Source organism: Mustela putorius, unplaced genomic scaffold (assembly GCF_011764305.1).
Source record: "Mustela putorius furo isolate JIRA1106 unplaced genomic scaffold, ASM1176430v1.1 tig00537248_pilon_pilon_pilon, whole genome shotgun sequence".
NCBI lineage: Eukaryota > Metazoa > Chordata > Mammalia > Carnivora > Mustelidae > Mustela > Mustela putorius.
This window is the reverse complement of record NW_025422387.1, coordinates 7,539,585-7,562,553: the sequence shown is the minus strand read 5'-3', so window position 1 is coordinate 7,562,553 and position 22,969 is coordinate 7,539,585. Positions and strand designations below refer to the sequence as shown.

The following is a 22,969-nucleotide window of genomic DNA, read 5'->3' as shown; positions in this document are numbered from 1 at the left end:
ATCCCAGGACCCTGGGATCATGACCTGAGCTGAAGGCAGATGCTTAACCGACTGGGCCACCTGGGCATCCCTTAACTAATTTATTTATTTTAGAGAGTGGGAAGGGGCAGAAAAAGTCTTAAGCAGAATCCATGCTGCATGCAGATGCCAACACCGGGCTCAATCCCACAATAGAACCCAAGGCGGATTCCATCTCAGGATCTGAGATCAGGGACTGAGCTGAAACCAAGAGTCCCATGTTTAACGGACCGTGCCACCCAGGTGTCCCAAATATAACCTTTTCAAACTGGTGTCTTTCACTTAGTATCACCCGTTGATGTTTCCTTCATGTCTTTTCTTTTCTTCATGTCTTTTCAATATTTCATTGCTTGGCTGGACCTTAATTTATGAATTCACCTGCTGAAGGGCATCCTGGTCACTTCCAAGTTGTGGGAATCATGAATAAAGCTGCTATAAACATCTGTGTGCATGGTGTTGGTTTATTTATTTATTTATTTATCATGGACATGCATACATTTCCAAGTCCTTTGATACCAATGAGCGCTTTTTCTAATCATAAGTCAATACAGGGGCGCCTGGGTGGCTCAGTGGGTTAAACCTCTGGCTTCCGATCAGGTCATGATCTCAAGGTCCTGGTATTGAGCCTGCCCCCCCCCCCCGCCCCGCCCCGTCGCTACCTACTTCTCTCTCTCTCTCTCTGTTAAATAAATAAATAAAATAGATAAAATATTTTAAAAAATTAATTATAAATCAATACAAAGATCGCAGTCTTCACCTCAGCCATTATAGACCAGTCCCACTCTCCACAGCAACTCACATTAACAATTTGGAATGTGTTCTCCTACACATTTTTCTCTACATAGTTCTTTCCTTTCACGTTTTAATAAAAATGGGACGGCGTGCATATATTTAAGGTGCATGTCAATCTGTTAAATATTCGTGGAATATAACAAGTTTCAGCCCCGCTAGGGAGCACGTACTGTCAGATGCTGGGCACCAAGCCTTGTGACCCGTGCTTTGTTTACATCAGGTTGTGGGGGCTTATTGGGTATTAGACATTTTAGTACATATGAAATACCTACTGTGGGCGCTACTAAGCCCTTAAGAACAAGTGTAGCCGTGCCAGATTTTTGCATATATCTCATTTAAATACGAAAGCAGGGAGTGAGCCTCCGTGTTCTGCCTAGGGTGGGGGGGTCTGCCCCCTGAGAGAGGAGTGCATACAGGAGTAGGTAGAGGAGGGGAAGCGGCGGCTTCTTCTCTCGGTGGATTGCAGACCGAGGGCGCCCGGAATGTCTAGGGGTACAAAGAGGGGAAGGTCAGTCTGAGGACAAGACCGAGTAAAGGGCGAGGCACAGGTCCCGCAGACGGGTGAGCCCCTGGCTGCCCTGAGAGGCGGGGCCAAGCGGATGGGCGGAGCCTGTATTGTCCGCTCCGCGGGGCATGCCGGGAGCCCCGCCCCCAACATGGCGTCTCACTGACAGTTGGCTGCTGAGCGGCAGAGGCGGGTCCTGCTCCTCAGGGCGGCGGCGGTGGTGGCGGGGCCGGGGTCTCCGGGGCCGGGGGCGGGGGGATGGCAGCTCGGACCGCCTAGGGCGGAGCTGCACAGGCGAGGCTGTGCGCGGGGCGCTGCAGGCGGGCGCGGCGGCTGCTGCTATGGACTGGTGATCTCGGCGGCTCCTGCTCGCGTCTCCCCCGGGCCGGGCGGCTGCTCCTCACCGTCAACCCCTCAGCCGGGGCCATGGGCTCGTCTGCGGCCGCGGCAGCTGCGGCGGCGGCGGCCGCGGACTCGGCGCAGTGGCTCTCGGTGAAGGAGGAGACCATCTTCCTGCACGACGGGCTGATCCGGGTCACCGACCTGGCTGAGCTGCCCAGCGAGATCCTCGGGGCCCCGGAGGCCGCCGACACCGACTTGGAGGTGAGCGAGGCTGCTCCCCCGCCTCTGCCAGCAGATTAGCCCACCCGCCCCGCATCCCCGGGGTCGGGCCGTCACGCTCTGCCTCACCCCCACCCCGAGGCCCCCCCGAAGGCTACCCCGGCAGGTGTGTGGGCGCGGGGAGGACAGGTGGGGGGCCGCGGCCGCAGGTCCGCAGCCCGCCCTCCTCCCTGCCTCCTCTGGGCTTCCAGCCCGCTGGGGATTGCATTTGTGGTTTCATTCTGAGCGTTCCGACACCCGGCATTTTATTAGACTATCACCCGGCAGGGCCTTCACGCCCTGGCTCTCTCTCCCCTCCCCCATGGACCCCCTGGTCTCACTTCCAGGGCACACCCAGGTTGCTTAGATTTGGGGACATTTTAATTTTAGCGTTGTATACCTCCCGTTTTCTCATTCCCAGTTCTATGTTGATTTTTCTTCCCCTCCGGGGGAGGGTATTGGCAGCTGTCGGTCCGTGATGGGCAATCCAGCAACTTCTCTGTGTCGTGCCTCGGATTGACACGGGGCCTTTGTCAGGGAAGCGGGCGGTGTGGACAGCGAGGGTGATGCTACAGGGGCCCTCCGTGCGCTCTCCGCAAAGGGTCACGGGCGCTTTAGGCCTCGAGGCCTTCGTGAGCTCGGAGGGGGGGGGGGTCGCGGCTTAGGAACTGTGGCAGGTGCAAAAGAAAATCTCCGCATTTGTGCTGCTGCTGGGTTTGGGGGCAGAAGGAAACCAAATATGCTCGGTTGATTAGAACTTTCCACCGACTTCAGTTGGTGTCGTGTTTGCCCAGAGGTGGGAATACTGGCAGTATCATTTCATCGAGGCCAGCCGATGCTGACGCTGCAACCCCTCCACTTTGAGGGGTGATATTTTGATGTGTAGGTAGCATGGGGTGTCATGAAATTCTTACTGTCGCAAGGAGGACTCCCTGGGGTAGGGCGCGGAGAGGATGGCCTGTCTTCTGGCTAAAAACGGAATGCGAAGAATCTTTTGTGTTTTGCGGTTTTGCATGCACTTTGGCTTTCAGCACAAGGAGCGTTTATAGAAATGGATTAAAACCCATTACTGTGTGTTTCTGGAAACGGTAGTGATCCGATCGCGTTGGCCAGGACGTTTGTTTGGGCGTGCTTGAGATGCGACTGCGTTCCACCGTGTTTTGTGCCTGGATTTGAGGTTGAGGTTGCAGCATTACCGTTGTGAACTCTTAATTGACTTATTTTATAGTCTAGCCACTCAAAAGGGAAGATACAAGTTGATAGGAATTCCTAACATAGGTTTATGGTTTTCTTGTGTCTCATTTGGGCCTATTCTAGAAAAAGCAAGTGTCTGAGTGTCTTATTGGCTTGAAAACTCAAAGGGTATCATGGTATGATGGTGGAATCTTTTTATTTAATTGACTTTGTTGAATGTGAAATGTGGAAAGTGGATGCTCTTTGTTCCTTAGAGACTAAGTTCGCAGATCCCAAAATTTTGTTGTATGTAATATATTTATTTTTAGGATTAAAAAGATAGGAGTAGTTAAGCTCTTAAGTTGGCTTTCCTAAGATGTTTACTGCACAAATGTATTATTTATCAGCGCTTTCCACAGAAGAATGATCTTAAAGAAAACCTTCCTGGCTTGGATTTTAGATTTTTAAAGAACTCTTACAGAAAATGTATGTTCTGACCTTTCAGAAACCAGTATGTGTATGGGTAATAAATATGACTGTCAGCTATATATTATATTAGCTGTATTGTATCAGTAGAAATGGATAGCTAAGAATGTTTCTGTGGCTGTTAGATCTGTGTTTGAGTGGGTGTATTCATGTTTAGTTATTTAATAATAATATTAAGTATATTCTGTGTGTCAGACATCATCTTACTTAGTTCCTAAAAGGATCCTAGAAGCTAACTACTGTTACCTATTGTAACAACTATAAATGTTGCGCCTATTGTGCAGGTGAGGCAAGCAAAATGCAGAGTAAGTATGTGACTTGCTCAAGATCACACACAGAGAGCCTGGGCGTTAACCCACGTCAGTTGGTCTCTAACATGTCTGCTCCTGATCGCGATATCCTCCTTGCATGCATGACATTCTATTCGTAATTATCTAAATTTCATAACCAGCTAAAGTTAGGGTATAAATAGATATTTTTATGTCCTTTGTAGTAATGTATTCTTTTTCATATTTGAGGAAGATTAGAGGTTCATCAACTTTTAAAAAAAACTAATTTTTGAGGGGCGCCTGGGTGGCTCAGTGGGTTAAAGCCGCTGCCTTCGGCTCAGGTCATGATCTCAGGGTCCTGGGATCGAGCCCCGCATCGGGCTCTCGGCTCAGCAGGGAGCCTACTTCCCCCCTCTCTCTCTGCCTCCTTGTGATCTCTGTCTGTCAAATAAATAAATAAAATCTTTAAAAAAAAAAAAAAAAAAAAAAAACTAATTTTTGAGAGGTGCCTGGTGGCTCAGTGAAGCATCTGCCTTTGGCTCAGGTCATGATCCCAGGGTCCTGGGATTGAGTCCTGCGGTCTCGCTGCTCAGCTGGGAGCCTGCTGCTTCCTCGCCCGCTCCCCCTGCTCATGTTCTCTCTCTTTCCCTCTCGCAAATGAATAAATAACATATTTTAAAAAAATAAATAAAAAACAAACTTTTTGAAATGCTGCCACTCCTAACCCCTATGGGGTACACTCTTCTAACCCTCTCCTTCCAGGGGACATCTGGCTGACCAATGGCCATTTCGTCACAGGGTTTTCTAGTTAGATAGACTCCTTCAGTTGACAGTTTTGGATTAGGACAAATTTGGATTAAGCTGACTAATTTAAGATTGGCAACCTTAATGCAGAAGTGTGCACTAACTGCAGTAGATTCTCAGAATTTTAGAGCAAGAAGGGGCCTTGGAGATAATAATCACTTTCCTCATTTTAGAGAGAAGTTATTTGAGATCAGGAGAGGTTATAGCTCGGTGGTAAAGCTAGTTATGGCAGGATAGATGAATAGATCCTAGCCTTCCTGCCTTTGATTTCCAGTGTTCTTCTCACTTTGCAAGTGCTGCTCGAAGTTAAATGTCAATTTGAAAAAAGAACCCATCCTACAAAGTGGATCAACATTGACTTAACATTTTAATTCAACCAAAAGCATTTTCTTACTGGGGTGGTGGCTCAGTTGGTTAAACGACTGCCTTGAGCTCGGGTCATGATCTCGGGGTCCTGGGATCGAGTTCCGCATCCAGCTCCCTGCTCAGTGGGGAGCCTGCTTCTCCCTCTTCCACTCTCCCTGCTTAGGTTCTCTCTCTCTGTGTCAAATAAATAAATCTTTAAATTTTTTTTTCTTTCTAATGAATTTTAAACAGAAGTGTTTTTTCTTTTTTCTTTTTTTTTTCTAGATTTTATTTATTTATTTGACAGAGAGATCACAAATAGGCAGAGAGACAGACAGAGAGAGAGATGAGGAGAAGCAGGCTCCCTGCTGAGCAGAGAGCCCAATGCAGGACTCGATCCCAGGCCCCCGGGATCATGACCTGAGCCGAAGGCAGAGGCTTAACCCACTGAGCCACCCAGGGGCCCCAAACAGAAGTGTTTTTTAAAGTTTATTTTTTTTAGTAATCTCTACACCCAAGGTAGCATTTGAACTCATGACCTAAGATCAAGAATCACATGGTCTTCTGACTGAGCCAGACAAGTCCCTCAGAATTTGTTTTTTTTTTTTTTAAAGATTTTATTTTTTTTATTTATTTGTCAGAGATAGAGCGCGAGTTAAAGCGAGCACAGGCAGACAGAGTGGAGGGCAGAGTCAGAGGGAGAAGCAGGCTCCCCGTGGAGCAAGGAGCCCGATGTGGGACTCGATCCCAGGACGCTAGGATCATGACCTGAGCCGAAGGCAGCTGCTTAACCAACTGAGCCACCCAGGCGTCCCAGAATTTGTTTTTTTAAAATGAATACATAATGTGTAATCAAATTTCTTCAACAAGTGTTTGTGGAATTCAGAAGTGAGCAGGACCCATTGTCCTGGGCATTGAGGATACAGCAGAGGATAAAAGAAAATCTTTGTCTTAAAAAGACTTTTATTTTAGTGGGAGGATATAGACAATAACAAATAATCAAATACATTTATATATGTGTATATGTGATACCTCAAATGATAAGTGCTGGGGAAGCAATTATAGCTGGGTAGGAGGAATGGGGTGTAATGGTGGGGAAGGGTTCCCATAGGATGGGCAGGAAAGGAAAGCACAGAATGGCATTTGAGCAGAGCCCTGTAGGAGGTGAGAGGGTACCCAGATGGCTGCTGGGGAAAGTACCTCGTAGACAGAGGACAGCAAGAGCCAAGTGCTTCAGAGGGAAACATAGTTGGAGCTCTGAGCCCAGTAAGCCAAGGGGAAGAGGAGAGTGATAGAAGATGGGGGTAGGGGATGCAGATTAAGTAAGGCTATTAGATAAGGACTTTGAATATATTAGAAATGCAGAGTGAGGTTTTTTCTTGGTGTTTAAAATAGCTACCTGTATTTTTTTTTTAATTTTATTTATTTATTTGACAGAGAGATCACAAGCAGGCAGAGAGGCAGGCAGAGAGAGAAAGAGAGGGAAGCAGGCTCCCTGCTGAGCAGAGAGCCATCTCAAGACCCCGAGATCATGACCTGAGTCAAAGGCAGCGGCTTAACCCACTGAGCCACCCAGGCGCCCAGCTACCTGTATTTTAATTTCTTATTGTTGGCAGAAAGTGAAAGCATGTAGGAAATTATTTTTTTAAGTGTGAAATAAACATAAATTTAAGAGAAATTTAAACTTAAAAATGACAACTCGAATATTTCATTTTGTATTACATGTCATAGAACATTAGTCTTTTTTTTTTTTAAGGGAATTTATAAGAAAAAACCAGCTTATTTGTGGAAGTTCTAAAAGGTTTCTGCTTCCTATCTCAGTTTTCTTTACAATCTCCCCTTGCACATATGGATGTTGCAGAGAAGCTAATTAACTTGCCCAAATTGACCAAGATATTTTGTACCCTACAGTTTAGGTTAATTTTGAACTCAGACATTTCAGCTAATATTTCTTATTTTCCATTGTGTGTGTGTGTGTGTTTATAAGAACCCACCCCATCCCTACACCCTTACACCAATGCACAATACTTGAACATGGGGAAAAAAAAAAAAGACTTGAACATGAATGTTCATGGGAGCTTGGGAGCTTTATTTGTGCTTGCCAAAAACTGGAAGCAATCTGAAGGTCCATCAGCAGGTCCATCAGCAGTATGATTTATGCTGAATGGAAGAAGTTAGACAAACAAGAATACATATTTTAAGATTTCACTTACGTGAAATTCTAGAAAATACAAACTAATTGGTAGTGACTGGGAGCAAATGAGTGGTTGCCTGGGGATGAAATGGACTAGAAGGGATGGGAAGAGGGATTACAAAAGTACATGAGGTAAAGAAGATGTGGTCCATATATACAACGGAATATTACTCAGCCATCAGAAAGGGTGAATACCCAACTTTGGCATCAACATGGATAGGACTGGAGATTACGCTGAGTGAAATAAATCAAGCAGAGAAAGTCAATTACCATGTGGTTTCACTGACTTGTGGAGCATAAGGAGTAACATGGAGGCCGTTAGGAGAAGGATCGCATGGAGCACTGGGTGTTATACACAAACAGTGAATCTTGGAGCACTACATCAAAAACTAATGATGTACTGTATGGTGACTAACATAACACAATAAAAAAATTAGATTAAAAAAAGTACATGAGGAAAAATTTCAGGTGATGGATATGTTCCCTGTTTTGACTATGGTGATGGTTTCATAGCTGTATATATGCATATGTCAAAACTCATCAAATTGTCCATTTTAGATATGTGTAGTTTATTGTATGCCTGTTCTATTTCTTTAGAACAAACCCTGTGCAAGCCCAGAATGCTTTACTGATACTGTTTAGGAAATGAAAAAAGGCTTAGGAGACTTTTTTGTTCATTGTTTGTTGTTTTGCTTTGTAAGGGAAGGAGTTGATCAACTGGAATAAGTTAAGGCTTTGAATACTTAGGACACATTCAGATGAAACCTTTGAGATGGTTAAGTTAGATTTATAAATGTTGGTCTATTCTCCTAGGAGAATACCACCAGCCAGTTTATCCTTTGGTCAGATTCCTTTGGAAGCGGTTTATATACTTTTATAGGATTCCAAATTATAAATTTGGAAGAGATAATTTAATAAATTAATAAAACTACCTTTGCTCGTGAGTAAAGCTAATTACAGTGTAAGTAATGAGCACTGGAAGAAGAGTCATTGAATCTGTGTGCGGGGTTCTGTCCTTGGGCAAATGGCTCACCCAGCCCTCCGGTTTGGCTGGCTAGCTATAAAGTTAGAATGAAGTATCGTATTGCGGGGGTAGGGGGGAGCAGTATTTGCCTAGAGGTCAGAGTCAGGTTTAAAGAATCAGATTGGGACTGAAATTCTGGCTCTGTCCTGTACTAGCTGTGTGACTTTGGGCAAGTTCCATAGCTTTACTAATCCCTGGTTTCTTCTTCCACTGCAACTTCATCACCATTGTCCCCACCTCTACTTACTGCCATGACCACAGCGTCAGCATGTTGGGTGCCAGGCTCTGTGCTAAGCACTTCACACCCATTATCTCATTCAGTCCTCACAAAAACTTTATAGGGTTGTTACTATGGCTATCCTTATTTTACAAAGAAGGAGACTGTGGCACAGAAGTAAAGTAACTTGACAGCGATCATACAGTTAGTAGCAAAGCCGAGAGGGAAATAGATCTGTCCAGCTCTAGCCCAGGGTCCAGGCTCGAAAATTATTATGTTACATGCTTCATCATCTGTAAGAGGGGAGTAATAATAGGGTTAATGGAAGGGTTAGATAAGGAGGGTTGTGATTATGGACTTAAAGTGTGTATGGACTGGCTGTATAAGGTGCTACGTTGCTGGAAAGTTGTTTTTTGCATATTCAGTCAGCTGTCCATTTTATAGGAAAGCAAAACTGTGCCATCGACAGAATTTTTTTTCTCTTTTAGTGAATAGTGGAGATGCTAGGGGATGTATGTGTGTGTGTGTGTGTGTGTGTGTGTGATCCCTCTGGAATTTTCTTCCTTCCCAGTTTGTTTGCAGTATGGCTGGGCAGATGAGGTAAAAGTCTTCATTTCAGTTTTCCTCCAATTGTATGCCTAAGGTCTTGCTAAATAAATCAGTTTTGATTATTATCTGTCTTCTTGGCTTCCATATTGACTGTCGCAAAGTGCCACCTGTTGGCCCGGGCTACTGGACGGATTGTCCTGCACCTGTTCTTTCCTAAGTCATAAGGTACCTGTAGTGATAATTATGAAAGGCTTGTCAAGTACTGAAAGGGCCCCATGCTCTGTCCTCCCTCCCCCTCTTTCCGTCTTGTTTTACAATGGTGCTTGCGGGCTGAACACAAGGAGTGTAGTCTGCTTTGGAAGATGTTTAGTCATTAGCTGTAGACAATGTAAATAACAGCAGGTGATCCGCTGTGGGACAAACGCATGGTTACTTCAAACGGAGAGAGGACTGCAGATATCATATGACTATTACTTTGATCCTGCCTTTTAAAACGCAATTTATGTATCCATTAACATATTTTTTAATTTTAATTTTTACCCATTAAAAAGTTTTAAAATGAATGCATGATTATATCCATATAAAAAATGGTAAAACCGATGAAACTGAAGTGCCTTTTGTGCACCATTCCTCATCCTGGTCTCGATCTACTCCTCTTCTGTTAAATCAGTCTCAAATTTTTAAGATATTAGGATCATTTTGGGGCACCTGTGCGGCTCAGTGGGTTAAGGCCTCTTCCTTCGGCTCAGGTCATGATCCCAGGGTCCTGGGATCGAGCCCCACATAGGGCTCTCTGCTCAGTGGGGAGCCTGCTTCCCCCTCTCTCTCTGCCTGCCTCTCTGCCTTCTTGTGATCTCTGTCAAATAGATAAATAAAATCTTAAAAAAAAAAGTAATAGGATCATTTTTTAAAAAGATTTTATTTATTTATTTGGCAGAGATCACAAGTAGGCAGAGAAACAGGCAGAGAGAGAGGGGGAAGCAGGCTCTCCACTGAGCAGAGAGCCCAATGCGGGGCTCGATCCCAGGACCCTGAGATCTTGACCTGAGCCGAAGGCAGAGGCCTTAACCCACTGAGCCACCCAGGCACCCCAGGATCATTAAAAAAAAAAAAAAGATTTTATTTATTTTGTTTTTAAAGTTTTATTGATTTATTTGACAGAAAGAGACACAGTGAAAGTAGGAACACAAGTGGGGGGAGTGAGAGAGGGAGAAGCAGGCTTCCCGCTGAGCAGGGAGCCCAATGCAGGGCTCGATCCTAGGGCCCTGGGATCATTACCTGAGTTAAAGGCAGATGCCCAATGACTAGGCCACCCAGGTATCCCCAAAGATTTTATTTTTAAGCAATCTCTACACCCAGGGTGGGGCTTGAACCCATAACCCCAAGATCAAGGGTTGTATGCTCTATTGACTGAGCTAGCTGGCCCACGATCATTTTTGAATGTGTACTTTTATGTGTGTTTGTGTGCATGCATAGTTTTTAATATTTTTTTCTGTCTTACAGAAAAGATGTGATGCTAGGCATATCTTTTCATAACCTTTTTTTTTAAGTCAATGACATGTTTTGATCTTCCTATGTCTCCTAATACAGATCTACCACATTTTTTTTAAGTGCTGCATGGGACTCCAGAAACACTAGCCTATTTAGCCATTCCCCGACTGATGGGTGTCTTAGTTTCCTGTTGCTATGCTAACAAATCATCACACACTTAGTGGCTTAAAACAACACAAATTTATTTCTGCATTTATTCTTACGTTTCTGGAAACTGGAAGTCCAAAATGAGTCTCACTGGGCTAAAGTCAGCTGTTGGCAGGTATGGTTCCTTCTGCAGGTTCTAGGGGAGAATCTGTTCCCTGGCTTCTGTGCTCCTTCCTCTATCTTCAGAGTGTGTGGTCCTGCTTTGAGATCTGTCATCACATGTCTTCTCTGACTGGCTCCTCCAGCATTCCTTTTATAAGGACCCTTGTGAGGACCCCCCTCTACCCCAACCAGGATAATCCAGGCTCATCTCCCCATTTCAAGAGCCTTAATTTAATCACACCTGCAAGTCCTTTTTGCCATCCAAGGTCACATTTACAGGTCCTGGGGATTCGGACTTAAATATCTGGTTGGGGGGGGGGTCGTTATTCATGCTGCCACAATAGGTGTTTTGGTTGTTTTCAGTTTTTCACTATTTTATTTTATTTTATTTATTTTATTTTTTTTTTAAAGATTTTATTTATTTATTTGACAGAGAGAAATCACAAGTAGATGGAGAGGCAGGCAGAGAGAGAGAGAGGGAAGCAGGCTCCCTGCTGAGCAGAGAGCCCGATGCGGGACTCGATCCCAGGACCCTGAGATCATGACCTGAGCCGAAGGCAGCAGCCCAACCCACTGAGCCACCCAGGTGCCCAGTTTTTCACTATTTAAAAAAAAGATTTTGTTTATTTATTTGAGAGAGAAAGAGAGTGGGGGTGGGGAGGAGCAGCGGGAGAGGGACAAGTAGACCCTGTGCTAAGTGCAGAGCCCAATGCAGGCCTGGATCCTATGACCCTGAGATCATGACCTGAGCCAAAACCAACAGTCAGACACTCAACAGACTGAGCCACGCAGGCCCCCTCTTCAGTTTTTCACTATTAAAAAAAAAAACCCATGCTTCAGTGCATGCCCTTGCACGCCTGTTGTGCCCATGTTGGAATATTTCTCTAGAGCAGTTCCTGAGAAGGAGAATTGCTGGGTCATAGGTGACCATTTTAAATTTTAATAGATATTGCCAAATCGCTCTCCGAAGTGACCGTATTAGTTTATGCTCGGGAGTAATAGTGTTTGGTAGGACCTCCTTTCCTTACACCCTCATAGAGATTATTTTAGAACTCATGGATTTGCTTGATTTTATCCTTTGCTTAAGCCAACAGCGCTCGCTCCAAAAGAGGAAGCCCCTAGATGTAACTAGGTACCTGGCAATACATGCTAAACCATGGTCTGCTGGAAGAAGCCAGAATGTTCCGTTAGTGCCGCCTGGCTCTTATCACTTCATTTCAGAGGGCCTCTCTTGCGGCTTGATCTCCTGGGCTCCTGACATATACTCATTTTGGTCTGTAATCCAGTTAATACAGACCATGTCCATATTAGGCAGGAGAGAGCAGCTTCTTAATTCTGATGGTCTGGGGCTGCTGCCAGACTCGAGTCGTGCCAGGGAGCTGCCCACTCTGGGAAGAGACCCACTGGCCCCTGCAGTGTGTTCAGAGTGCATGGTAGTCATTAGGCAGACTGTTGAGACACAGCTTGTCTTAAAATTTTCTCTCTTACGTGCCAGTATAAAGGGTAATTATTCTTTTCTTTTTTTTTAAAGATTTTATTTATTTGACAGAGCCCACAAGTAGACAGAAAGGCAGGCAGAGAGAGAGGGGGGAAGCAGGCTCCCCACTGAGCAGAGAGCCCCATGTGGGGCTCGATTCCAGGACCCTGGGATCATGACCCGAGCCGGAAGCAGAGGCTTTAACCCACTGAGCCACCCAGGCGCCCCTCTACTTTTCTTTTTAACTTGTATGAGAAATAACTGACATTACGTTAATTATATTTTTATGTGACTCAAAACTTTTCTGCTTATAAGGAAGTAATACATGGATATTGTAGAAAATCGAGAAAATACCTATTGTGTAAGAGAGAAGAAATATCCTTTGGTTGTACCATCCAAAAAGTTATATTAATTAATTTTTTACTATTTCCTTCCGTTCATATTTTTTATATATAAACAAAATTGAGATTATATGCTATACACAGTTTTATATCCTTTTATCACTTATTGGGAGCAATTTTGTCAAATTAGGTTTAAAAACACAATTTATTTTATTCATTTTATTTATTTTTCTAAGTAATCTCTACACCTAATGTGGGGCTTGAATTCATAACCCTGAGATTAAGAGTCACATGTCACATGTCCAGGGTGCCTGGGTGGCTCAGCAGGCTGCCTTTGACTCTGGTTGTGATCCTAGGGTCCTGGGATCAAGCCCTGCATCAGGCTCCCTTCTCAGAGGGGAGCCTGCTTCTCCTTCTCCTCCTCCCCCTGCCTGTGCTCTCTTTCTCTGTGTGTCAAATAAATAAATAAAATCTTAAAAAGGAAAAAAAAGTCACATGCTCTACCAATTAAGTCATCCAGGTGCCCCTAAAAACATAATTTTTAATGGCTGCATAGTAATTCATGGATGTAGTACAGTTGTCTTGCTGTACCTTACAGCATTTTCCTCACATCTGCTATTTTTAAAAGTTTATTTATTTAAATAATCTCTGTACCCAACATGGGGCTCTAACTCATAACTCTAAGCTTAAGAGTTGTGTGCTCTGCTGACTGAGGCAGCCAGGAGCCCCACATCTGCAATTTTATTTTATTTTATTTTTTGCCTCAAAAAGTGACATTTATTCAAAGAAAAAAAAATGACAATAACAAGATGTCCATCCCTTGGCTCCCTTCCCTCCCCCCTCCTACTCCTTTTCAGCCTCCCAGACTGAATCCTGGGTGGGCCTAGTAGCAGAACAGCCCCTCAGATGAGGTCAGCGACATTGAGGGCCATCTCTTCAATGGAGGTGTTGTAGAAGGTCTTGATGTCTCAAAGAGTCCTCTTGTCTTCTTCTGTCACCATGTTAATAGCCACACCCCTACGGCCAGATCATCTACCAGGACCGATTCTGTGGATGTAGTTTTTTCCCTGTTGGTGGGAAGGTCATCGTTGATGACTAAAGAAACGTGCTGTACATCAGTGCCTCTGGCCTAGGTCTGGGGAGAGGACACATCAGCATGAGCCTGAGGAGGGGCCACAGTGGAGAGTGTAGGCAGCCAAAGGAAGGCAAAGAAACAGACATGCCCTCTCCCCAAGCAACCTCAGGCATGCCAGATGGTCTTCCAAGTTGCTACTTTCCTGAAGAGGGGCACGGGCGGGCTTTTTGTTTATTTATTTTAGAGAGAGTGTATGCGGGGGAGGGAGGAGGGAAGGACTGGGGGGGGAGATAAGCAAATTCCCCGCCGAGCGGAGAGCCCGACCTGGGGCTTGATCCCAGGACTCTGAGATCGTGACCTGAGCCAAAATCAAGAGTCAGATGCTCAACTGAGTGAGCCCCCCAGGCACCCCCACATCTGCTGTTTTAGAGATAATTCCAGCTTAGAGGAGGTCAAAAAATGTGTGTTTAGTGTTTAGTGTTACTTCTTTCATAAAGTTTGGTAAATCATGTATTTGTAGTGGTTATTAAAGCGTGTTTCTGCGATCCATTACTGCTAGACAGTTTATAATTTAAGGGGATTTTTAATCATGCTGCATGATTCCTCTCCTGATAATGTTGAATATTTCTGAGGAGCTTTGAGTTTATAAAGTGCTATTAAGAACAATTGTAGAATAATTAATGTTCCATGATGGGACACTTGGGGTGGACACTCTTGAATCCTTTGTGTTTCTACTGAAACCTGCGGTTGGCCGAATTACTAGGTCATAGCACAGTTTGTAGCAATTTTAGATTAACAATAAGGAGATGTGTAATTTGCAAACCATTTTATGCAAATTGTAGGTTTAGTAATTCTAATAACTTCAGAAGCATCATTCGAGTAGTGGTTTTATACCAACAAAGTATTAACGTTCACCTTGGTTTGTAATAGATCTTTCCTGTGTTTACTGTATTTGCTTTGTGCTTTGTAGTTTGCGTTACTGATTTCAAATGAACAAAGACAAATATAATAGATGTAACTATTTACAGGGCAGACTAGAAAATCTGGACCTCCTATCTCTATTCATATGTTTGCTTTTCTTACTGTTGAAGTAAAATAATTAAGAATATTAAAGGACAGGGGCGCCTGGGTGACTCAGTGGGTTAAGCCTCTGCCTTCGGCTCAGGTCATGATCCCAGGGTCCTGGGATCAAGCCCCACATCGGGCTCTCTGCTTAGCAGGGAGCCTGCTTCCCCCCCCCCGCCCCGCCTGCCTCTCTGCCTACGTGTGATCTCTGTCAAATAAATAAATAAAATCTTTAAAAATATATATTAAAGGACAATCTGTGTCAACATATTTTCATCAAAACAGGTACAAAATAGAGGAATGACCTTCTTTACTTGTTTCTGATTCCTTTCTGATCATCCAGTCATGGTGTAGTTGAGGGACAATTACTTGTTTATTTAACGTAGAAAGGAGCAAAATGGGTGGAAAGGTAAAACTATGTGTGGGAAACTTTGGAGGAAGCATGTTTTGAGCTTATAATAAAGAAGTTTCCTTCCTTCGGGGGTTTTGAACCTGAGAAATAGAATCCAGGCACCATCTGTAGAATCTAGGGTATTTGTGAGTTAGAATGGGGAAAATCTTATCTTCATTTACTCATACCTTAGATGAAATTCAGCATTTCCTTCAATTATGAATATAGTAGAATCCTAGTAGTACTGGCAGAACCTGTGACTTTGTATGACCAGTAGAAATCATTGATATTTTCCTATCATATTGTAGATGTTGAACATATCTTGAAATATTGTTTATGCTCACTGTCACTTAGAAATTATGGTAAACATTGCATCTTGTTATTCAATGTATTGAGAATGAAGCTCCTATATTGATAGCACAAATAAAGCATTTTGGTAACTGTATACTGTATTTGGTATTCAGTATACTCTATTGGAGCTTATAATCCCAGGTATTTTATTTTACACGTTTGCAGATGTTATCTGAGAAGGGTGGGCAGGCTCCACCAAAAGCAAATGGGGAAGGGCCCCTGAGATGGCCTTTCTTTTTCCCAGCATCTCCTATTTTAGTTCAAGTTTGCTGACGACCTGCATAGTTTGCAATTTTCTGAAATAAAAGTGACCACATTTTTGAAACTCCTTAAATAGAAAATGTTATCCTCCTATAAATTTTTCCATTACCTACTGACTGCAAGCTTTTAACTAATAGTAGTTTTCTTGGATAATCTGATTTTTGTCCATGTGTCAAACATGTGTCATTAACAGGGAAACTTTTTTAAGACAATAAACTATCCCCTAAAAAGTGACAGAATTCTTTTGAAATACAACAGTTGTTTTTCCCACCAGATAATTTGGAATTTTCCCTTGTCTGAGGAGAATGTTTGCCAGCTGAGGCTATATGAATAGAAATCCATTAATATACTTTATATCAGGATATTCTGTTGCTAATAAAAAGCCATTTTATTTTTATTTATTTATTTATTTTTTAAGATTTTATTTATCAGAGAGAGAGGGGGAGAGAGCAAGCACAGGCAGACAGAATGGCAGGCAGAGGCAGAGGGAGAAGCAGGCTCCCTGCCGAGCAAGGAGCATGATGTGGGACTCGATCCCAGAACGCTGGGATCATGACCTGAGCCGAAGGCAGCTGCTTAACCAACTGAGCCACCCAGGCATCCCTAAAAAGCCATTTTAAACAAGTGGAGGCAACAAGTAACAGTTGATATCTCGGGGGGGGGGGGGAGAAGAGGGGGGACATTTTTTTAAAACCCTAGATTCACTTGTTTTCATTTCTCAATAGAGTACAATTATATACTTCTGGTTTCTTTTATTGTTCAAATTGTTACTTTGTGTTTGTATTGTCAAAGTTCGGAAGTTTTACTTAAATAGCCTCCAGTACTATGTTCTCCAATTGGTAGCTACCTTTCACATGGGGCCAATTGAGCTCTTGAAATGTGGCTACTTGGGATTGAAATGTGCTGAAAGTATAAAATAGACATCAGATTCTGAAGACTTTATGTAAAAAAAATATTTGAAAGATCTCAATTTTTTAAAAAAAGATATTACTTATTTATTTGGCTGACAGGGAGAAAGCACAAGCAGGAGGAGTGGCAGGCAGAGGAAGAGGGAGAAGCAGGCTCTTTGCAAAGTAGGGAAGCCCGATGTGGGACTCGATCCTAGGACTCTAGGATCATGACCTGAGCTGAAGGCAGACGCTTAACCATCTGAGCCACCCGGCGCCAGATCTCAACATTTTATATTGATTAAATATTGAAATGAAAATGTTTGGATAATGTGTTAAGTAAAATATATTATTTAAATTAAAATATATTAAGCCTTTATTTTTACTTTTTTTTTTTTTTAAGATTTTATTTATTTATTTGACAGAGAGAGATCACAAGTAGGCAGAGAGGCAGGCAGAGAGAGAGAGGAGGAAGCAGGCTCCCTGCCGAGCAGAGAGCCCGATGCGGAACTCGATCCCAGGACCCTGAGATCATGACCCGAGCTGAAGGCAGCGGCTTAACCCACTGAGCCACCCAGGCACCCCTCTTTTACTTTTTTAAAATATTTTATTTTATTTTTTATTTTTTTTAAAGATTTTTTATTTATTAATTTGACAGAGAGAAATCACAAGTAGATGGAGAGGCAGCCAGAGAGAGAGAGAGAGAGAGAGGGAAGCAGGCTCCCTGCTGAGCAGAGGGCCCGATGCGGGACTCGATCCCAAGACCCTGAGATCATGACCTGAGCTGAAGGCAGTGGCTTAACCCACTGAGCCACCCAGGCGCCCCTCTTTTTACTTTTTTAAAAGATTTTATTTTTAAGTAATCTCTACACCCAGTGTAGGACTTGAACTTACAACCTCAAAATCAAGAGGGTCATGTTCTACAGACTGAGCTAGCCAGGCATCCCTTTTTTACCTTTTTATTTTTTATTATTTATTTATCTTACCTATTTGAGAGAGGGAGCCGGTGTGAGGGAGGGGCAGAGGGAGAAAGAGAATCTTTTTTAAAAATTTATTTAATTATTTTTATTAACATATAATGTATTATTTGCCCCAGGGGTACAGGTCTGTGAATCATCAGGCTTACACACTTCACAGCACTCACCATAGCACATACCCTCCCCAGTGTCCATAACCCATCCACCCTCTCCCTACCCTCCCACCCTCTAGCAACCCTCAGTCTCTTTTGTGAGATTAAGAGTCACTTATGGTTCGTCTCCCTCCCAATCCCATCTTGTTTCCATTTTTCTTCCCTACCCTGCAGACCCCCAGCCCTGCCTCTCAAATTTCTCATATCAGAGAGATCATATGATAATTGTCTCTGAGAGAGAGAATCTTAAGCAGACTCCATGCCCAGCATAAAGCTCAGCTCAGGGCTCCTCATGACCCTGAGAACGTGACCTGGGCGGACATCAAGAGCTGACTGAGCCACCCAGGTGCATGCCCCCCTTTACCTTTTTAACTGTAGCTCCTGGAAAATACTAAATTCTGTATATGTCTAACATATTTCTATTGGACAGTACTTCTTTTTACAGAGGTCAGCAAACTATGGCCCTCAGGGTCATATCTAGCTGTCTTTTTTTAAATTTATTTAATTTAATTTTTTCAGTGTTCCAAGATTGATTGTTTATGCACCACACCCAGTGTTCCATGCAATACGTGCCCTCCTTAATACCCACCACCAGGCAGTCAGAGAGAGAGGAGGAAGCAGGCTTCTGGCGGAGCAGAGAGCCCGATGTGGGGCTCCATCCCAGGACCCTGGGATCATGACCTGAGCTGAAGGCAGAGGCTTTAACCCACTGAGCCCCCCAGGCGCCCCTGGACCATGTTTTCTTTATCCATTCGTCTGTTGAAGGGCATCTTGGCTCTTTCCACAGTTTGGCGACTGTGGCCATTGCTCTAGCAGTCTGTTTTTTATAAATAAAGTTTTATTGGGACAAAACCATTAATTTACCTTCATGCTACAATGCAGAGTTGAATGACAGGTTGTGACAGAGACCGCATGACCACCAGATCTTTGACGGTTTTCATTTACACTATTTTCATTTCGTCCTTTCAGTGGTTCTGTGAAGCAGTAGGGGAGATATTATTTCAGGGAAAAAAATTTTGAGAAGCCAAGTGATTTGTCCAAGGTCATGTAATTAGTTAGTGCTAGGGTTAGAACTCTAGTTCTGAGTGATTTTCCACTGTACCTCTCCTATTTAGGTAACACTTGAGCTGATACCCTGTTATCTCCGAGACAGTAGTTAATGGCTACTATTTTGAAATAAGAGCTATACAGCCAGGCCTACACATGGCTACCAGAGTAATCTTCCTCAAGCTAACAGTTATATTACTTCCTTGCCCAAACCTTCCCTGTGAACTAAAATAATAATTCAAGGTTGCTATGGTTTGGTTCCATTCTGCCTTTCCAGTCATTTATCTCATTACTCTCTATCCACCCAGGGACATTGTTTCACAAACTCTCTACATTCTCTCCTACAGTCGGGGCTCTGGGTCCCATTGCTCTGGGGAGCCCAAACTCCACTTTTGGAGTTCTGTTCTTTATCCTTCAAGATGCAGATTAAAAAAAAAAAAAAAAAGATGCAGATCAAATGGCATTCCTTCCATGAAATTTTCATGATGCCTACAGTTAGGAACAATTACCCTCCCTATTTCTTACATTGCCTTATAAAGTTATTTATGTGTATGCTTGATCTCCCTTACTATATTATAATCTCTTAGAGATGAACCACTTCTTAGTTTACATTATGCTGTATCCACTAACATAGCTCAGACAGTAGATGTGGATTGAACTGAATGCAAAAAAGGGCATTTAGAACAAATTGGAAAGGGTGGGATTGAATAAATAATACCACAAATGAAGACATAGGCTAATGGAGAATAAGATAAGAATAGGCAGTTATTTTTTTAAAAAAGATTTTATTTATTTATTTGACAGAGATCATAAGTAGGCAGAGACGTAGGCAGGCAGAGAGAGAGGAGGAAGCAGGCTCCCCACTGAGCAGAGAGCCCAATGCGGGGCTCGATCCCAGGATCCTGGGATCAGGACCTGAGCTGAAGGCAGAGGCTTAACCCACTGAGCCACCCAGGCGCCCCTGGGCAGTTATTTTTGATGAACTAAAGTAGTGTAGGTGAGACTTTAGGAATTTTAATTGCAGTTATGATTTTCACTTTAGATAAGAGAACATATCACAACAGTTGTCCTAAGTGTTGTTAATGCTGGAATGTGGATAAGCACTATGGAATTAAGACCCTTGATTTTGGGGATGCCAGGGTGGCTCAGCTGGTTAAATGTCTACTTTTGTTCGGGTCATGATCTTGGAGTCCTGGGATTGAGTCCCATGTCAGGCTCCTTGCTCAGCAGGGAGCCTGCTTCTCCCTCTGCCTGCTGCTCCCCCTACTTGTGCTCTTTCTCTCTGACAAATAAATACACAAAATCTTTAGGGAAAAAAAAAAAGAAAGACCCTTAATTTTGTATAGAACTTAACAAGTTTTGCATAGAGAATAATGAATTCCCGGGAGATTTGTGAAAACAGCTTAATTAGATAGAGTTAATTGAAAATACCTTACTTGGATCATCATTCTAAAAATCTTTTTTTTTTTAAAGATCTTATTCATTTATTTGACAGAGAGAGACACAGTGAGAGAGGGAACACTAGCGGGGGGTGGGGTGGGAGAGGAAGAAGCAGGCTCGATCCCAGGACCCTGAGATCATGACCTGAGCCCAAGGTGGACGCTTAACGACTGAGGCACCCAGGCACCCCCATTCTAAAAATCCTAATTCAAATTAATTTTTGTTTAACTTAGTTGTTCCCATGGTTAGGTAGTGACCTTGAGCACTATTTTTTTTTTTTTAAGATTTTATTTATTTATTTGACAGCGAGAAATCACAAGTAGACAGAGAGGCAGGCAGAGAGAGAGAGAGAGGGAAGCAGGCTCCCTGCTGAGCAGAGAGCCCAATACGGGACTCAATCCCAGGACCCTGGGATCATGACCCGAGCTGAAGGCAGTGGATTAACCCACTGAGCCACCCAGGCGCCCAAGCACTATTTTTTTTAAGATGTTATTTTTAAATAGTCTCTATACCCAATGTAGTACTCTTAACTCACAACCCCAGGATTAAGAGTTGCATGTTCTACTGACTGAGCCAACCAGGTGCCCTGAACTTGAGCACTACTGTATTTATTTTGAACATTTCCATGTAGAGATTTTATTTTTTCAGGGATTTCAGTGAAATGTGTCCATCAGTTTTTATGGAATGGCAGTGCCTTGAGGACTGGAACTGTCAAGAACTTATTTTATAGAATTTAGCATAATCAGTTACTGATTAGTATGATAAGCCTGGTAGTCGTAATTTATTTAAAATAAATTGAAATTATTATATAATATATAAAATAATATATAATATAAAATAAAATGAAATTATAATGTACTTTAAAATTTTTTAATTAAAATGTTAGAATTTTAGAAAATTTCAGGGCGCCTGGCTGCCTCAGACAGTAGAGCATAAGACTCTTGATCCTGGGATTGTCAGTTTGAGCCCCACATTGGGTGTAGAGATTATGTGAAATCCTTGGGATGCCTGGGTGGCTCAGTCAGTTAAGTGTCTGCCTTCAACTCAGGTCATGATCCCAGGGTTCTGGGATTGAGTCCCATGTCAGGCTCCCTGCTCAGTTGCCTTCTGGTCTTCCCTCCCCCCCACTCTCTCTCAAATAAATAAAATCTTAAAGAAAAAAAAAAAAAATTTTAGAAAATTTGCAAGATGTAAGAAAATGCAAAGAAGAAAATAAGATCACTTATACTACCACCTAGAGATGAGTGTAGTTCATATTTTCATGTTTTCCCCTCCAGACATTTTTGTATGCATGTACACTTACACACATATTCTAGGCAATTAAAAGCATTGTATATACATTTTTTTTCCTGTCCTTTTCACTTAACATTGATGCTGTTTGAGGGACATTTCTCCATTTTTGGTATTGTTGACAACATAGTTTTTAATACCTGCATACATATTAAAATCTGCATGGTATTTCATTGTGTGGATGTTCAATGATTATTTACCCAATCCTTTATTTGGATATTTAGTTGAATATTTATCAATTCTGTTGTTAACTTTAAAAATTAGTGAATTTTTTTTTTTAATAAATGGTGAGACTCTTCTAAGTAGGCTACAACACACATATATATCCACTAAGATTATTTACTCTGAGTCAGAATGTGAGTCTTCAGAACTATGCTTTGACTATATACAATGATAGCATTGTTTGAGCATTCATTTTTATATGCATAAACTTCATATTTCCTGCCATGTCATAGAATACATAAATTATATGTGTAGTCTGTTTCTTCAAGAAGTGCCTTATTTAATTAAAAATTTTAGGAAAGCAACACATGGTTCAAGATGTCAGAGGTTCACAAAGAAATTCAGGGAAAGGTTTTCTTCCTAGCCCTGTTTCCCAAGCTAGAGCCAGTGTTACTAGCTGGTCCGTGTCCCCCAGAGGTATATGATGCACATACAAGCTGATACACAGCAGTAGATCCCTCTCTGACCTCGGCTTCTCCTATGTACCCTTCTTCCCTTCATTCTACTGCAGCTACCTTGGCCTCTGGTGTTCATCATAGATTGGGCTGGCAGGTCCCAAAGGTTCCCTTCCTCAGGGGCCTTTGCTTATCTCTCCGGACAAAATAAGTTTCCATAAGTCCACACAGGTGATAGAGATGGTATTTTTGAAACCTTTAAAGTATGAAATAATCAGAAACTTGACATATTAGAACACAAAAACAGCCATAACACCAAGGGCAGCTTTAGCTCTATCAGCAGACCAGTGGGAGAGCTTTAAAATGACTAAAATAATTAATCCTTTTAAATGCATAGTTACATACTTAACACAGTTCCAGAGAGCACAGATACATACTTCAAGTACCATGTCAAAGGAAACAGAAGGGTTTTAGTTCAAAGGTCCTGTGGTTGCAAGCTTATGTGATCAGTCCACGTAATTGGGGAGACATACAGTATTAACTAAAACAGTCCTCCCAGATTCTGACCTTCCAGATTTATCTTTCTCTGAGTTGTTCTGTTTGGTGATGAAATGTCAACCCTTCCTGCTTCTGGAGTTAAACAGGCACTTAAATGATAAACAAATACGTTTTTGCACAGGATTGGTTTTTAAAAGTGTATAAAATGCTTTATTACATGGCTCTTTCTTTGCCTGTTTTTTTTTTTTAAATTTTATTTATTTATTTGACAGAGAGAGAGAGATCACAAGTAGGCAGAGAGGCAGGCAGAGAGAGAGGGGGAAG

General features: G+C 42.7%; 1 protein-coding gene and 1 non-coding gene across 9 annotated transcripts in view; one reads left to right on the top strand and one right to left on the bottom strand.

The window, feature by feature from the left end:
* The first annotated feature begins 1,490 nt into the window (after positions 1-1,490).
* Positions 1,491-22,969, top strand: part of HECTD4 (HECT domain E3 ubiquitin protein ligase 4) — a 184,844-nt gene continuing 163,365 nt past the window's right edge. For all 8 annotated transcript variants that reach the window (XM_045073665.1, XM_045073662.1, XM_045073660.1 and 5 more), the window contains exon 1: positions 1,491-1,918. In XM_045073665.1, the coding sequence (XP_044929600.1) occupies positions 1,742-1,918 (177 nt within the window). In that variant the 5' untranslated portion in view covers positions 1,491-1,741. The remainder of the gene's footprint in view (positions 1,919-22,969) is intronic.
* Positions 13,778-13,889, bottom strand: LOC123390167. The gene has a single exon (XR_006604820.1). It is a non-coding gene; the product is annotated as a small nucleolar RNA SNORA67 (small nucleolar RNA).